Source organism: Delphinus delphis, chromosome 4, assembly GCF_949987515.2.
Source record: "Delphinus delphis chromosome 4, mDelDel1.2, whole genome shotgun sequence".
Classification (NCBI taxonomy): Eukaryota; Metazoa; Chordata; class Mammalia; order Artiodactyla; family Delphinidae; genus Delphinus; species Delphinus delphis.
Window position 1 is genome coordinate 22,692,155 of NC_082686.1, and position 17,161 is coordinate 22,709,315.

Here is a 17,161-nt window from a genome sequence, read left to right on the forward strand (position 1 = left end):
AAACATGTACAAATCCTTATTTTGGAGTTTACAAACCAACACAGAAGGAAGACATGAGTTCTTTGAAAAACAAGAGGGTGTTTTGGGAGCATATAATAGGGAGAACTAATAGAGTCCAGGAATCAGGAAGGTTTTCTCTGGGGAAGTAATGCCAACTTTGCTGGAAATAAGAAACTCCAGTACCATTTTTCTTTTCATTCATCCTCACCTAGTGAATGAAGATGTGATTCCTTCACAGAAGTTTCGATCCAAAAAAATAGGCAAAATGACTGAAAACCTCAGAAAGATGCACAATCACTGGGAGATGTAAAAACAGACACTGTATGTGTATTGTTTTAAGTACATATAAAAGCACTTCAAAGGCATTGACCAAAAGAAATAAAAAGCTTACAAAAATCTCCACTGAAGGGCTTCCCTGGTGGTGCAGTGGTTGAGAGTCTGCCTGCCGATGCAGGGGACAGGGGTTCGTACCCCGGTCCGGGAAGATCCCACATGCCGTGGAGTGGCTGGGCCCGTGAGCCATGGCCGCTGAGCCTGCGCGTCCGGAGCCTGTGCTCCGCAACGGGAGAGGCCACAACAGTGAGAGGCCCGTGTACCGCAAAAAAAAAAAAAAAAAAAATCTCCACTGAAAAGTAATTTTAGATCATATATGATATATGACATATATACACAAACATACATATAAAGAGTAAAATACATATATAAATCATTGATATATTGTAAATTGTATATAGACACATATACAGAAAGGAGGAGATAAGGAGTAGGAAGACTGAATGATCAGATAAGGACAAAGTTACACAAAGAAGTAAAGAGTTGCCCCTGTGGATGTCCCCTTACCTCAATAATTAAGTATAAGTTCTAATTTATTATCAAATGCTTGGTGAAAGTGAATATTTGCGTGGAAATCCAGAGTTGAGTTTTGCTTTGGATCTGAGTGGAGATGTGGATGAAAGAGCCAGAAATAAGCCAACAGCTGATATCTGGGTTACCCTAGGATACAATTTATTATTCAGAGGGACAAAGAGACTTCACGTCCTTTAGGTTATTCTCCAAAAATACTATTTCTGAGAATTGAGCATTTGAAGTGAAACTTCCTGACAAGCCCAAGGCATGCAGATAGTCTCTTGTGAATATCCAGTCACTTAACTTTCAATTGTTGAAGCTCTTAGCCTGATAAATTAAAAGTCCCTCCATCATTTTAGATAGTTGGACTGATGGCATAAGGAACCAAAAGGAGTTCTAATAATTTCCCCAATTTGAATCAATTTCATTTTCCATTCACCATTAGACAAGGAGGCTTTTTAATCCCTTAATTGCTATTCCTAGGGAATAGGGGAAAAAAATAAGTGGGTGTTACCAAATACTTTCCTAGGCATCAAAATCTCATTTATGCATTTGTAGAGTACCTAATTTACAGAACTTAAGTGCTGAGGGAACAATTTAAGATAATCAAGTTGCAAAAAGTTCCCCTAGGTAATTTAATGAGATGATTTGCTGAATATGGCTATTATTAATAAGCCAGTTAAATGTTGAAGGGCAGCTACTGCAAAAAATATGGTCATTTTGCTTTGATGTAGTTTCTTTTAAGCAATCCTTTTTGTCAAAACATAGATAGCAGGGCCATATGACCATTAAGGGGACTCCTTAAAAGTTATTCTAAAATCATAATATCAGCATATAGGGAAATATTTGCTATCAGCTGTATAGAGAGAAGAGTGGAGGAGAGATGGAGAGGGTTTTGGTCTGCTTATATGTAGACTCCTTGACTGCTTTTATTCATAATAAGAAAATATCTACTAACTTTCTTTTCAAAGTCTCAGGATATATATGGTCAACATCATCTTAAGTAAAAACTGAATAATTATAAAAAGAGAGGACAAGAGAGGAGGTGAGCTTGTATTAACCTGATTAATTTTAAAGTTCCTGTGATTGCACTGTGTTACAATTTAAGATTGTGTGTTCCCATGCAAGCTGCCTGGACTTCCAGTAGCCTGGTTCAGCTATTCACTACTTGTATGACCTTACAGAAGGCCCCAGAATTCTCTAAAGCGCTGTTTGCTACTCTGAATATGAGAGGTGATTTAGCAATCTGGATAATTTACACACACACACACATACACACACACACACACACACTCTGCTGTGATTGGGAAAAATGCAAGGTTTGGAGTTTTTAGGAGAGTTTCAAATTCTAATCTCTTTTTTAACGTTATTATAGTTGATTCAAACTGCCTTTGTTCCAGGTCCTGAAGCTTGGTAAAATTTTGTAAACTGGACCCTATTTTATCGATTCCTACTCTCCATCACCGAGGTACTTCTTTAGGGAAAAATAAGATCTAATTTTTCCTATTCATCACCTTCTGTGTTCTCACATCCCATGAAAATTCACACAGGGCAAGTGTTTTCCCTTGCATTTATTAATTCTTGTATTTATTAATCTAGATACAGGATCATTTATAATTGTACAACGTAGACTAACTCATTTATTGTCATCGATGCATTTATTCATTCAGATAACAATTAGTCTATTTGATGCTAACAATACAAGGATGAATAAAAATCATCATTTTCACTAACAGCAAAGAAAAAAATACCAAAATGTTTAGTACCCTTTAATGTCCATACCTATTCAATGTTGGAAAATATTTCAAAACTTAAACTGATGGCTTTAAAGAAATGTCAATATACACACCTAGACATAATTAAATGAGAAAAAAGTTATTAATAAACTATTAATAATTTATTAGAAAATAAGTTCCCTCAACAACAAAACCTCAATTCTACCTATTATTTTAATACCCTTTTCAAAATATACTTTTCTTTTTCTATGGCCATTGAGATACAACTTTCCAGACTTTGAGTCAGGCTTAAGAAGGTCAATTATGACCTAGAAACACATGCTAGAGCAGTGTTTCTAGTCCCTATAGTATATTCCTCAAAATTGATGTTAGGTCACTAATTTTATTTAACCCTACTTAGCTGAGGAAATTTATTTAATGTACCAACACTAAGTGATAGTTATGATGCGATACCTATCATCAAATTTGAGAGAAAACAGTGAAAAACTAATGGAAGCATGTACAAAACTATTTATTAAATTATACAGAGTTCTTTTGACATTACAATATGAAGTAAGTAAAAATATTCTGTACATAGAATAACTCCTTTAATTTTTTCTATACATGTTATGAGATTAATGTTTATCTTTATTCTCCAAATACATTGTTTAATCTTGACTTATTAGAGATGTTAATTTTCACAATGGGTCCATGGAGGCATCTAATTCTGCTTTTATTACTCTAGTTCTGTTCTAATAGATTCTGTCTTCTTAATAGGCCACTGAACAAAGTTGTGTGCTCTATCTACTACAAGATAACAGAATAATGTGTTTCCTGATTCATAATCTATAGGAAGTTAAACATTCTCTATATTACAATATGATTAGTCTTCCTTTTCCAGTGGAATGCAGGTTTAAATATTCAGATTCAATGTCTGCTATAAATCAACACTCACATAAGGAATATATTATCTCAATTTTGTTTCCTAGCTTATAAAATGTATAGTCCTGTGCACAGGGGAGTTGAAAGGTAGGGTCAAAGAAGCAATCAACTAAAACTCATAAGAGTGTTCCTTACTTTCCAAATGTACCTATTTTATTTCCATAGAGGTTATCCAACTAAAAAATGCATTGCATATAGCTAAATAAAATTTTAAGTTGTTCAGCTGCACTTTACTCCACTGTGGAATTCATGCAGTTTGAAGAACTAATAGATGAAGTAGCTCGGAATCATACAAAGAACAGTAATAAGTTATTTTTGAAATAGTTATTATTTCAATTACAAATATCAAGGTAAATGCAGCTATAAACATTTAGCAACTGAATCTTGAACATGAAAGTTTTTAATGTGAAGAAGTAACCTGTTTAGAAAGAAAATGTGGAGAAAATTATTCCTCCCCAAGATGGGCTGTTGTTTGACCACATAAATATAACTTTATACTGAATCTTGGAATTTGCAAATTGGGCCTGCAGAGCATGATATTTGCAGGATGGAGGAGGTGATAAAGGGAGAGAAAGAAAAACATAGGAATATGGAGATGATTTTAGTGTATTGGAGTACAAGGCATACCACTAAATGATATGGTAAAGATGAACTGGATCAGAATGGTTGTATTTGGAGGCACAGGTCCTAGACGATTAAGATGGGACAGTGAATGAGGAGTCAATACAATCTCCACAGGCAAATTTCAATTCAGCCCTTACTGCTGCAAAAGTGTTTCTGCTATAAAGTCTCATGTTTTGTTCCCCATCCCCACAGGTGACCAAGTCACCCCAATTCTGTAAGGTTCAGTTTGTCCATTAAAAAATGGGAAAAAAATCACTTTATGTATGATTATATATTTTTTTCTTTTTTTTTCTTCCAAGAGTTAGCAATACCTTCCTTGAAATACAAAGGATATGCGGAATTACTTTTACAAATCTTACCATAGAAGCCCAAAGTTCTACTAATAAAACAGTGTTCCCTGCTAAAATGCTAATAAGCTTTAGAGCAGTAACCCAGTAATTGATTATCCATCAATTATAGCTATGTTTGAATTATGCAACCCATCATTTTCATTACGATATTTAAAATGAGATTCACTAGTAATTTTTGTAGTTAGATAAAGCTGGCTCTTGGAAATTAAGAGGAGAGGGTTGGCAAGACAGAAATAAGATGGAATTGGGGAGAAACTAAAACTTTCTTTTATTGGTAGAGTAAACACAGATATTGAGTAAATAGGCAAAAGCAGGGCATTGCTAACATTAGGCTGGTTGGGGGCAGGGTGGGGGGAAGAAAGGCAAAATAATGGAAGCTAGAGATTTACTGAAAACAAAACTTTTTCTTTTTCAAGTTTTAATCTGAGGCGGAGTCACATTAGCTACATGTAAAGGTAAAATATATTGATGACCTATCTAAATTTGAATCACTCAAAATTTTCTAATCTTATAGTTAACACTTTACTTATCTGTAACACTTTACTATCTGTGTCCTTGTATGTTTCACACATAACTTCTCATAGAAGACTAATTCTAATACACATTAAGGAAACCAAAGTAAACTTGGTGAGCATTTTAAACAGCAATTTATGTTTTCAAATATATACATATATTTCCCCTTTAATGTCTATTTCCATTTCATGAATCTAATTGGCTCTAAACAGATGTAGTGATACTCCAGTGAACATTTTCGTTTCAACAATGACTGGGACCACTATTTGCAATGGAGTGAGTGGCGGTGGGAGAAGCTAAACATACTGTAATGGGTGGTTCTGGATGGACCACTGTTATGCCACCCAAAGTGCCAATAATGTGCCTTTTTAGATACATAGGATTCATGACAGGTGCACTGTTATGGACTAAATTGTGTACACCCTCACAAATTCATATGTTAAAGTTCTAATCTCCAATGTGATTCTATTAGGAGATGTAGCCTTTAAAGAGGTAATTATGGTTACATGAGGTCCTTAGGATGGAGCCCTGATCCAACAGGACTTGTATTTTCATAAGACGAGGAAGAAATACCAGAGATGTGTGTGCACAGACAAAAGGCCATGTGAGGACACAGCAAGAAGGTAGCCATCCACAAGCCAAGGAGAGAGGCCTTGGGAAAAACTAAACCTGATGAAACTTTGATCTTGGTCTTCCAGACTCCAGAACTGTGAGAAAACACATTTGTGTTGTTAAAGCCACTTGGTCTGTGGCATTTTGTTATGGCAGCCCTAGCAGACAAAGACAGCCTTTATAATGATAAAGGTAATTACTTTAACGGTATGTTGAAGACTCCATTGTTTAGCTGACCCAACTCCCAACTATAACACCTTTATTTTAGTGGTGGTCATGAGACATATTCTATCTAATGAGACATAATTCTCATTCTGCTTGGTGGAGTTTTTGAAAAATGTGTATGGTATTGCTGGAAAAACAGACAAATTAAGCTTAAACAGCCTATTGCTCCTTTTGTTCTTTTTGCTCTCTTCACGTTCTAAAGGTAGATGTGAGGGCAACATCTTAGGAACACAAGATAATCTGTATGAAGACAAAAGCCAACATGCTAAGGATGAAAGAATATCAGGAAAAACAATTTGGACACCTGACTGTATAGCTGAACAAAGTCACAGCATTCCTACGTATGCAGGCTGTATTAATAAAACTCACTAATAGATGAAGAAAAGATACAATTTGAAAGAATAAATATTTGCCATCATCAATTGAAATGAGTGATTCTGGTTAAACTCAATATAACATTTGTGTTATTTCTAATATCAACTCTTCAAAAGGCCAAGACAAGCACAGCTTTTAGTTTTAGGTAGAAATTATACATATAGAGAGTATATTAAGCATATTTTTACAACTGGTCATTGAATCTCAGGGTTCACCATGGGATTTTATTGAGGTTACCTACAAATTCTTACCATTCATCTGGATTTAGTACCATACATTTTTCTGGGTGCAACTATAGGCCACAATCTGCATTCAAGTTGTTTTCTCCCAGTTTAATTCACACTAATTTGATTTAAGTGTGTGACCCTTGCAGAGAGACTCTTTCCCTTCCAAAGAGTTTCCAGATGGTCAAATAAGAATGGCCAAGAAACCTGGCTTGACTACTGAAACACCATCAGATTCATAGAGAGACGAGTGATCCTTTCAGAGTTGTTTTGGAAAGGAGGCATGAAGCCTCCATAGCAGATTAGCCATAAAACACACACAGCTGTTCATCATCCCCAGATTGAAACCTGCAACAAAGAGGGGTCCTGGGAAGGGGATATCAGTTGGAAATGTAAAAGACTGAACTGGTGTCTAAAATTAATTGTTGACGTGTGCTACTCAAAATTAGACTCCTTTTTACTATCCCTCAGAATTGAGATGTTTGGATACTACGTATAAAATAGACAACTGATGGAAACATACTGTACAGCACAGGGAACTCTACCTAATGCACTGTGGTAACCTAAATGGAAGAGAAGTCCAAAAGGGAGGGGATATCTGTATGTGTATGGCTGATTCATTTTATTGTGCAGTAAAGGCTAACACAACATTGTAAAGCAACCATACTCCAATAAAAATTATTTTAAAATATGAAAATATTTAGATGTTTGAATTTAAAAGCAACAACATTATAATTTAGAAAATTGTGGATTTGTGGGAAAATAGTTAAAATTCATCTATGTACTATTAAGGAGCAATTACACTATTTTCTAAAATATAATAAACTTGGAAAGTATTAATAAGTGTTCAGTAAATATAAACATGAAATTGAGACATTATGCGCCTAATCATAAACATTAGTAAAACAGAAGGTAAAAAAAATAAATTAAAAATAAAATGATCCCTAAATTTCCAAGGTTTGCCTGATGTGGAGAAAAAAAATAAGGAATATTTTTCAATCTGTTTTGTGAGGCCACCATTACATTGACACTATAAAACAAACAAACACAAAAAAGTAATCATGCAAACTGGAAGCCAGAAAAATTTTAAAATTTGGTGTTACATTTCAAAAATTGCAAGAAATGAGTAGGTGTTGGAATACAAAAAGATGTATGTGAATTAAAAATGATAGCTGCACATAATTTTGTCATGGAAACAAATTTAAGGGAATTTATTAAATGTATTAAAGTGAATTTTGAAAGGATGGAAAAGGAAAAAAAAATAAATAGAATTGACACAGTATTATGGAGATAATCATAATCATTAGTAAATAAACTTTACAAAGTTTAATTAAAATTGTCTTTCACTTTTAACATATTCCATAGTAGACACAAATACTCAATGGTTCTTATGGCAAAGTTGTTAACAGAAATCACTTCTAGTGGCCTTTGAAGTCATTTTCAGATGAAGGCAAAATCTACCAGGTGACTTTCTTCATCACTAGGCAACTAGAGGACATCCTTCATCCCCTGCATAGAAGACAAGTCCCAAGGCAGCTTTGAGCTGTCCAAAATCCCATATTAGTGCTAATTAAACTTGAAGAAATCTATTCCCTCTTTCTCAAGTTAAATGTGGCCATTCTTTTTAAAATGTTGATTAAGGTGATTTATTTTGTAAAATCCATATTAAATAATAAATGTATTTTGATTTAATAATAATTTAATAATTCATGAAAATGAATAATAAAGTAAATTTGAGATGTGATTTGTTCATCCTACCTACAGTAACTAAAGTTGAGAAGATAGCTTAGCTTGAAGTTACCAAAATCAAGCATAGTGGAAGGTGAAATATCCTGCTAACCTTGTCAGAAAACAGGGAAAGTGATATCTCATTGCTGAAATGTTGCTAAGTTTAGAAATCACAAGATGAAAACCATAGCATTATTTTGATTATCTATGCTTAGATTTTACAAAAAACAAACAAACAAGCAAACATTCTACAACATATAATGATGAATTTCAGCAATGGAAAATTAGCATTTGAATTCCTATGAAAACACTTTGTCATTGTTGTTACCTAATATGCATTCACTTCTGATATATCTATGAATTCAATGCAAATTTAATGCAACTTGAAAACACTATGCAAAGTGATAATAAACAGGGTACTTACACTTCTATATTTCACGATGTATTCCAAAATAGGGGCCCCTCCATCATCTTGTTTGGTGATACTGAGTTTAAAGCTCTTCCCACTGCTTGGCTGTCCATGTATCGACGGAGGACTTGGTTCACCTACATATGTAATACAATATTCTTGATATTTGCACAGACCTCATATATGTAGAGCAACTGAATTTTAATTAAAAAAACACTGTCATGTAATCAAAATGTATGATGTTATCCTGGGTTTATCACTTTCTATTTGCCCTTTATTGTGATATAAACTCTATCCTCTTTTTACCCATCCAAGAAATAGAAACATTCATAAATCTGGAAGTATCATGCCAAAATTGTGAAAACTCAGAACTAAACATAATGTTTATATTGCAAAGGCTCTGAGAATAGAACTCATTACATTACACAAGTGTACAATTTTATTTCTTATATTAATAGTCTACTATCTTTTTTCTAATGTAAGTAGTTTGTAAACATTTTGTAAATATTTATGAATATAAACATATTGTCATCAAACTATATAAAATATATACCTACCAGGAACTACAATAGCTTAGCAATTAGTTACCTGCTTTAATAAACAGATTTTAGCTAGATGCAGATTTTAATAAAGAAATTTTGTAGTATCCAATCCATAGGCGGGTTTCAAATCTGTCTTTTTTCTTTTTTTTTTAATTCTAGTTTCATGAAAATACTTCCTTTTAGTGTTATTATTCATATGGAGATGGTCTTATAATAAAGATATTTGTAATATTCTTAATATGAACAGGGATCTACTGAAGTGGAAGAATTTTCTATATGAAGGGTGCCATCACTGCTTGGCAACTTGGAATGGGAATTCTCTGTCCTGTGTCACGTATGTGATGTCCTTGGGCACGCACTGGCATCCTTTGCCTCTGTTTCCTCCAATTCCCTATGGATATGGATATGGATATGATAAGGTAACACTAAGAAACTTTTAGTGGACATGATCTAATTTGCAAGGTTCCAGAAAACTGTAGTACCTGGCCTACTCAGAGGAATGCCAAGACAGACAAACTAAACAGAATATAGTGAAGAGGACGGCATGCCTCCCAAACTAGAGAATCTGGGGTTTTTCTCAGCAGATTACCTTTATTTCCAATACAGTGTTGATAAACTTAAGCAAGTGAGTATTTTATTTGAGAAAAGGCAAATCATTAAAGAAATATGACAATTGAGAGTGCTGGCATGCAAGTAAATAGTAAAATAGCCTTGTATATATAGTACAACCATATAGAAGTAAGGTAAATGGAGAAATTATACAGTGATTGTTCATTAAAGTTAATTAAATTAGTGTGAAGGTATTATGACATGATTTACATGCAACATAATATATTTTCCATAAATGAATTAAAACTACTCCACAAAACAGTATAATAATGCCTTAAAATAATTCAATAAGAGAACATGAGAAAAACTATGAAGGGTGGTGCTGCTGAGGACTACAAGCAGAGAAGGGATAGGTCTCTATTTAAATAAGGCAAAGTTGTTCTAGAATCATTTTAGTCTGAAAGTAGGATTATAAGTCAAGATGTACTTGCAGTCGTCCTGGTGATAATAATAAAGAGGAACTGAAAAAGACACTGGCATCAGGAACGGAGACAAGAGAACACATCTGACATTTTACGATAACCAACAGAAAAGTACTGGTCACAAATTAGGATAAGATAATTATTGCTGTCAATTTGCCTGCCCTAATATAAGTATATGATAGACAGGGTTATGTATAGATTATATAATGGTGTTTGTTTAGTCACACTCAAGTTTTCTCACATTTTTAAACAATTTATTCAACATAAAGGAAATCTATACTGTTTTAAGTCTGTCTAACTTCATGTAAATGCAGTTGACTTCACTCCAAAAGAGGATAGTAACAAGAAGGAGGCTGCAATAGTTATTCTTCTGCAGTCACCACTGCAATGGATTAATTTACTAGTACCTTTTTCTCACACTTAGGGTCTATGTAATTCATGGAATAAAGGCAATGGTCATGCTTCAGCAAAAGACTAGAACATTACACATGTTACATAGATACTTTTCTACTCTCTCACAGAATATAGTCTGAGCACTACAATTTAATTAATCAGACTGAATAAGTAGGACACCTTCCTGACTGGACAATTTCCTGAGAGCAATTTTACTGTATATATTGCAGTGCACTTTTCTTTTTCCTTTGCTCCAGCACAATGTTACTTTTTATAAATCTGAGATGCCACCATCTCCAGAAACCACTTCAACAAGGACATAATTCACTTCCTCAAAGTGTTGAAATGTCTCCCTGCATTTTAAAATTCCACTTAAATTTTCAAGTGAAGAGCATAGCAACAAAGAGCAAAACAGAGAAGATTACTTACGAACTGGTAATGTTTGGAAAATTTCTATTTTACTGTAGTCTCCTTGTCCTTTTCCATTTACAGCTGCAACTCTGATTTCATAAGTTGTATTTGGTTCCAGGTTGCTCAAAACAACAATTGCTAAAAGAAAAAAAAAATAGGCCTATGATTAATGCATTTTAATAAGTAAAACAAATCAAACTATTACAAAGCTGAGTGAACAATATCACTGTAAATCTTTCCATGAAATACCTGAAAAAAATAAGAAATACACAGAAGAAGAGAATGATTTGTGAACAATCCTCTTCTTCATCTCTATTTCAGCTTTCTACCCACATGCAGTAACTTTCAAAGATGAAAATTAGTAGCTCCTTTTGTGATACTTACAACTCACAAAGTAGAAAGTAAAATATTTTCTTTCACCTTTTTAATATTCAATTTTTGAAAAAGGATTTAAATAAAGCATCTTTACAGAATGCATTCTCAAATACTTTGCCTACTCAAAACAGATGATTTCTACAGAAGTTAATGGAGATATAGAATTCAATATCTAGAAGTCTGGCCTCCAGTATAAGGTGTTTGAGTCACATCAAAGACGTGTCACTAAGTTGACTACTATAATAGTGGATCATTTGTTCAATAATCTCAAATCAAATCAAATTATTTTTAACACTAGCTTGGAGCTTGTCATCTCTTGTATTTTCTTTCTGAATTTCTTCTCAATTATATACCATACCAAGCCTGGATTCAACATGACACAAAGGAGAAGAAAGAATCTGAAAAAGTACAGGGATATAAAAATTTATTATAAACATCTCTTGGGAGTGTCAGCCCCTTTAATTTGCGAGAAAGTTTTAAATACAATTGCAGATTTCAAAATTTTGCATCTTTACAAATTCCTATGGTGGAGCTAAAAAAATTCCATAGTTGCTTCTATCCTTACTGTTTTTGCTAAAAAGGGCAAAAAATAACTAGTGGAAATGGCAATGCCTTGATGAACAATCAAAAGGAAGTTATGTCTGGCTTACAAAATAACTTAAAGTCAGATGATCAATTCATAATAGAAGACATAATCAATCATAAAATAAAAGATTAAACCATAAGTAACCAGGATCACATTTGTAGGACTATTGATTAACATGAACAATGACTGAAGATGATAGACAGTCAATAAAATTCCAATAGAATTTATTAACATGTTTCTGATAATTAATATATATTCACTAAATAACATTTTTCATTTTATGTTGAATGAATATACTTAATGAATTTGTTTTGATACTTCCTTGTGCTCCTTTCTTTTCCCTAATATTATCATGTATACCAGATAAATATTAATGGCCAAAATACGGTTCAGATATCAACCAGACCTTATTTAATCCAGTACAGATGTTTCAAAATCATTAGAAAGGATACATTTCCAATTAGTGAAATTTATGTTTGCATTTCTCAGTTTCTCTACCTTGTAAGAAAACTGAACTTGCTTTTGAGAGTGCATGGCCTTGTCAAGCCTCAGATGAAAACACATGGTGTCAAAGCTAAGGAGGCCAACTGGGGAAAACTGGATTGGCAGGGAAATACAACTGATTAGAAGCTGCAAAGTAAATCAGAAAATTAAGACTTGAATTCAATTAGTTCTGACAAGCTAACAACCTGGGAGCTTTTTCAGGAAATCCAAACCCAGTTGTCCTGGAGTCAGTGAAATACATAATATCAGCCCAAGAAAAAGAAGACGACTACAATGGAGAGACCGTTAGTGGACAGATGACACTGGTCATGAAGATTATGGAAAGGGAGAGGGAATCAAACTAAGAGTTAGGCAGCTAAAATGCTAAGAAGTTGGAATCCTATTGACCTTATGAGAGAAAGTTTCCACTCAAGGTCAGCATACGAAGGAATTCAAGAGTTAAAAATTCATCATATTTTATCATTTAATCAGTTAATAAATATAGCAAATTTAAAGCCAAAGTGAGCTAGAGCTGCAGAAATTAATGCCTTATAAAAGTGTGTTTATTCTTCAGGGCTTGTAACAAAAATGCTTGGGCCGTTGGACAATCAATACTGCCATGGAGTAGTTTGTATCTGATTATCCTCTTCTTTACCCTAATGAAGAATGACTTGATGTCGCATGGACATATGAGAGACTCCAGCAGGAAGTAACCAGACTGCAATAACCTTTGTAATAAGACATTTAGTGATGCAGACTTTAGACTCATGAAAGAAGTCGTGTGGCTCTGGGCCAGATTCCACCACTGACTGAGATTCAACCAGGTCTTAGGACTGAGGTGGTCTCTCAACTTCTAAAAAGACACTTTTATTAAATGTAATAGAAACAAAGTATAAAAATAAGTTTAAAGAAGGTATAGATAAAAAATTGTGATTCATGAAATAATCACTCCTGTATATCAATTATTTATGCAAGTGGGGATATTATCTATAGACTGTGAAATAATACAGAATAATGGATCATCTAAAATTTATTCATCCTTAACTTTCTGTTTAATGGAAAAATATTTTATGTTTACAGGCAAAATAGTCTTAGTGATATTTATAAATCTTAACATTTACACAGATAATCTATACAGAGAGTCTCTACAAGAATATATGAGTTTGCCATAGATGCTTTTACTGCTACAGATAACTTTGGTATGTGACATGCCTCTCCATATTCTATGATGTAAAGATGCAGCTGTTACCATCATTTTAATATTATGAGATAGACTGTAACTCAGCTGTGTGGAACTAGTAATGCTTAGATTCAATTGTTTGTCTTTATGTAATCAAACAAGAAAAGCAACAGAATTTAAAGCACACAATTTTAACTGTAAATAAAATTCTTCATTTCATCAGAAGTGTAGAGATCAGACTGTTCATTTTTTTAGGTTAAAAATGCATAACAATAGAGCTATCAAAGTATCAGAGCAGATCAAATCAGGGAAAATTGAGGAAATTACTTGGATTAAACAATTAAAACAACACATACACACACAACACAAAGCAAAGCAACTCCATATTTTACTTGAATTATCTGAGTGATTCTAGACAAACCTCTTTCTGGCTTGGGTTGCCAGCATTCCTCCTTCTCTAACATTTCATAGGGATTGTGAGTTTTGGGTGTCCCTCTACCTCTGCCAAGGGGAAATCTATTTCTTTAATTGCGTTCTGATCAAGTCAGAGCTGATTTTCCCCATGTTTCCTCTTATTTTTCTGTTCTGTGTCAAGACTCTCCTCTTTACTGACTGAGTTTCACAGCAGGGCAGTTTGCCGAGGAGAGGAGAAAAGAGGGCAAAATGATGATGGAGCTGTTATTACAACATTGCGCTAAAACACTTAAATGTAAAGTGGATGAGGGAGGCCTTATAGAGGACCTTCCAAATTATAGGGGAGAGGTTTGGAAATAAGCCTATTAATGCCAGTTTTACAAAATGATATACAAGAAATCAGTCTGTTTTTGAGTTCTGACTCTAAAGGTTTTGGTACAATAACCCTTGTTATGAGGCTTATTAACATTGTGTGAACATAAAGATTACTGTGTGAAATAGAAACAACTCCATAAATTGGGACTAATTTAAAGAGAGGGAAAAGAAAAGATTCAGGGGAGGCAAAGCCTACGTCTGTAATTTGGCTTGTCTTTCTTTAATGAGAGGATGTATACATGAAATCATCCATAATTTACTGGCATATTACCAAACATAGGGTTTCTGAATACACAAGGTAGGGCTTGAAAGCAAACCACCACTTGAAATTCAAATGCTGTGTACTCTATAATAGAGCACCTCAAATTATGAAGTTAGTTAATGAAAGATGTTCTTTCCCCAAGTGTGTCCATACAATAGAACAACAGAACCACAAACTAAGGTGTGGGAATGGGTTCTTTCTCTACAATTTATTAGAAATTCAAACTCAAAAATTAGGTGAAAGTAGTTCTAGATTACAAACCATTAAAAGTTCTTTAAGGACAAACGGCATACATTAAGGTCTTTCATAGTTATATTCAGTCAGCATGATTTGGAAACCATACTGCAATTCTGAAAATTATAAACAATCATGAATTTTTCTTTGACATGGCAACAGGGACAGGTTCTATAAAAAAGCTAATTTCCCTCACTAATATAATGTTTCTGCTTGATTTAAATATAATTGAGTTTCATAAATGGCCATTTTCTCACCTGGCTATAAATGTAAAAAGTACAGCAAAATACTGAAATGCATAAAAACAATGACATTTTAACTGGCAAATGAAAGGGAAATAGGAACTTTTTAAATATTATTTTTACAAGTATGGAAATGATATTACTAGAGAGAAAAATCTGAAGTTGTATTCTCTCTTTAAGAAGGGAATCAAACTTTATTAAAAGAAGTTGAACACAATAAGTTTAGTTTGTTCAGATAATGAATTATAAATTCCTCCCTTTGGCTGTCAAGAGAAGCAGAGGCTACAGAATATTTACAACCCTTGGAGCAAAATAAATTACATATTTACAAACTAATTATGCTGAGCAAAGGTCTAAAGTGAGATTAAATTTAGCCATGTTTTCTTAACTCTCCTAAACCCCAGATGTCTCCATGCATTTTTCCTGTCAATCAATGTAGGGAGATAAGGACTCCCTTGATGTAGAACTGTTGTATCATCCACCCAAAATGGAACTGTTCAGGTTGTCAAGAACTGTGAAACATGTCAGATAGCTATGGGAAAATACAAAGCTTGGCTAGGATAGAACTGATCATTCGAAATTACACTTCTTGTTAATCTCCTTAGATAAATCTGAAAACATAATGAAATCCCTGAAGTTTCTCACCTGAGATTCAGCTTTTGTTCTCTAAACAATTAAAACAAGACAAAAAAAGCTTTCTTTTTGAGGGAGAGAATTCTGACTCCTTTCTGCAGAAGTTTGCAATAGGCTTGAAAAAAAAAAAAAGTAATTTTTTACCTTTTTATCCCTAATGTAGAATTTTTTAGTACTTTGACTCCAGTTATTCTTTACATACATAAGAATGAATTCAGGGATAGTTTCATTATTAATGAAAAGTGTCTTTAAGTTTTCTTAAGCGGTTTATGTAAATAATCATCTCAGTTCAATTGTATTTTCATTTATTTTTGAAAATATAAATTTTTATTTTTGTACAAATTACACTATGTTTCAAGATTCCATTAGTTGCAAAAGAATATGATCTCACCTTTTTAAAAGTACCTTGGAGACTTTTATGGATCATAATATAGAACTTGTATAAATATATATTATAATATAAATAACATTTGTGGATATATTTTTATAATAAAAAATTCATATGAATATATACATTGATGAACAGGAGAAAGAAAAATTAACCACATGATTATGTGCTATTTGCGTGGGGCTTTTATTCAATGTATTGATGACACTATTTTAAAATCACAGCTCATCATTTCTGAATCTTCATAATTATTTCTTTACTATATTTCTCTTTATGTTCTTTTTCAACATGAGTATAAACTATGTATAAAAACAATATGGTCATTTAATAATTGAGTTTTAACTGATGCAAGATTTTACACAGAAGTACTTGTTGTTCCTTGAAATTAAATGGCTTCTTCTTGAAATATACTCTCTTTGTAAAAACCTTGATTTGAAAACAGAAAAGTTCCATCAAAATTATTTTCATAAACTAATCATACTTTTTAAATTTAAAATATAATATTTATTATCACATAGAAATTATTCATCTAAGGGGAGTTCAATTGATTTTTTTTAAGATCCACTTAGTATGGAAAATATGAGAGCTATATAATTACCAAAAATTTTCTTCTATAGTCTAAAACAATAGGTTTTTATAAAATACCCATGAAATCTCTTGATGATTAAAAGTAATCAGAATATTATTTTTCACTCACAAATATGCTAATTTCTCCAAATGTCTATACGAACAACATTCTTTTTTATGTTATAAGCTTTTTTGTTTTTTTTTGGCAGGGAGCATAAGTTAAGTTTTTGTGATTAAATACTCCTCTCTGTACCATGGCTATAAAAACTCTAAGCCTCATTTTAGTTATTTAACCTCTTAATAATATTTATAAATATTTTTTTCTGTTATTGATATGTCCCCTATTTTTGTATTTGAATGCTTCACTGTGAGAAGATTTTATTGTAAGAATCTTATGAGCAGAACATACATCATACATATCATACATATTATCTCCAATCCTCACAAAGCCTAGATATTTCAAATGCAGAATGAGAAGTCAA

General features: G+C 33.0%; 1 protein-coding gene across 1 annotated transcript in view; it reads right to left on the reverse strand.

Moving 5' to 3' along the window:
• Nucleotides 1-17,161, reverse strand: part of NCAM2 (neural cell adhesion molecule 2) — a 206,082-nt gene that overhangs the window by 41,081 nt on the left and 147,840 nt on the right. Inside the window, exons 12-13 of the mRNA XM_060010114.1 lie at nucleotides 10,959-11,078; nucleotides 8,579-8,700 (exon numbers count right to left, since the gene is read on the reverse strand). Coding sequence (XP_059866097.1) covers nucleotides 8,579-8,700; nucleotides 10,959-11,078 — 242 coding nt within the window. The remainder of the gene's footprint in view (nucleotides 1-8,578; nucleotides 8,701-10,958; nucleotides 11,079-17,161) is intronic.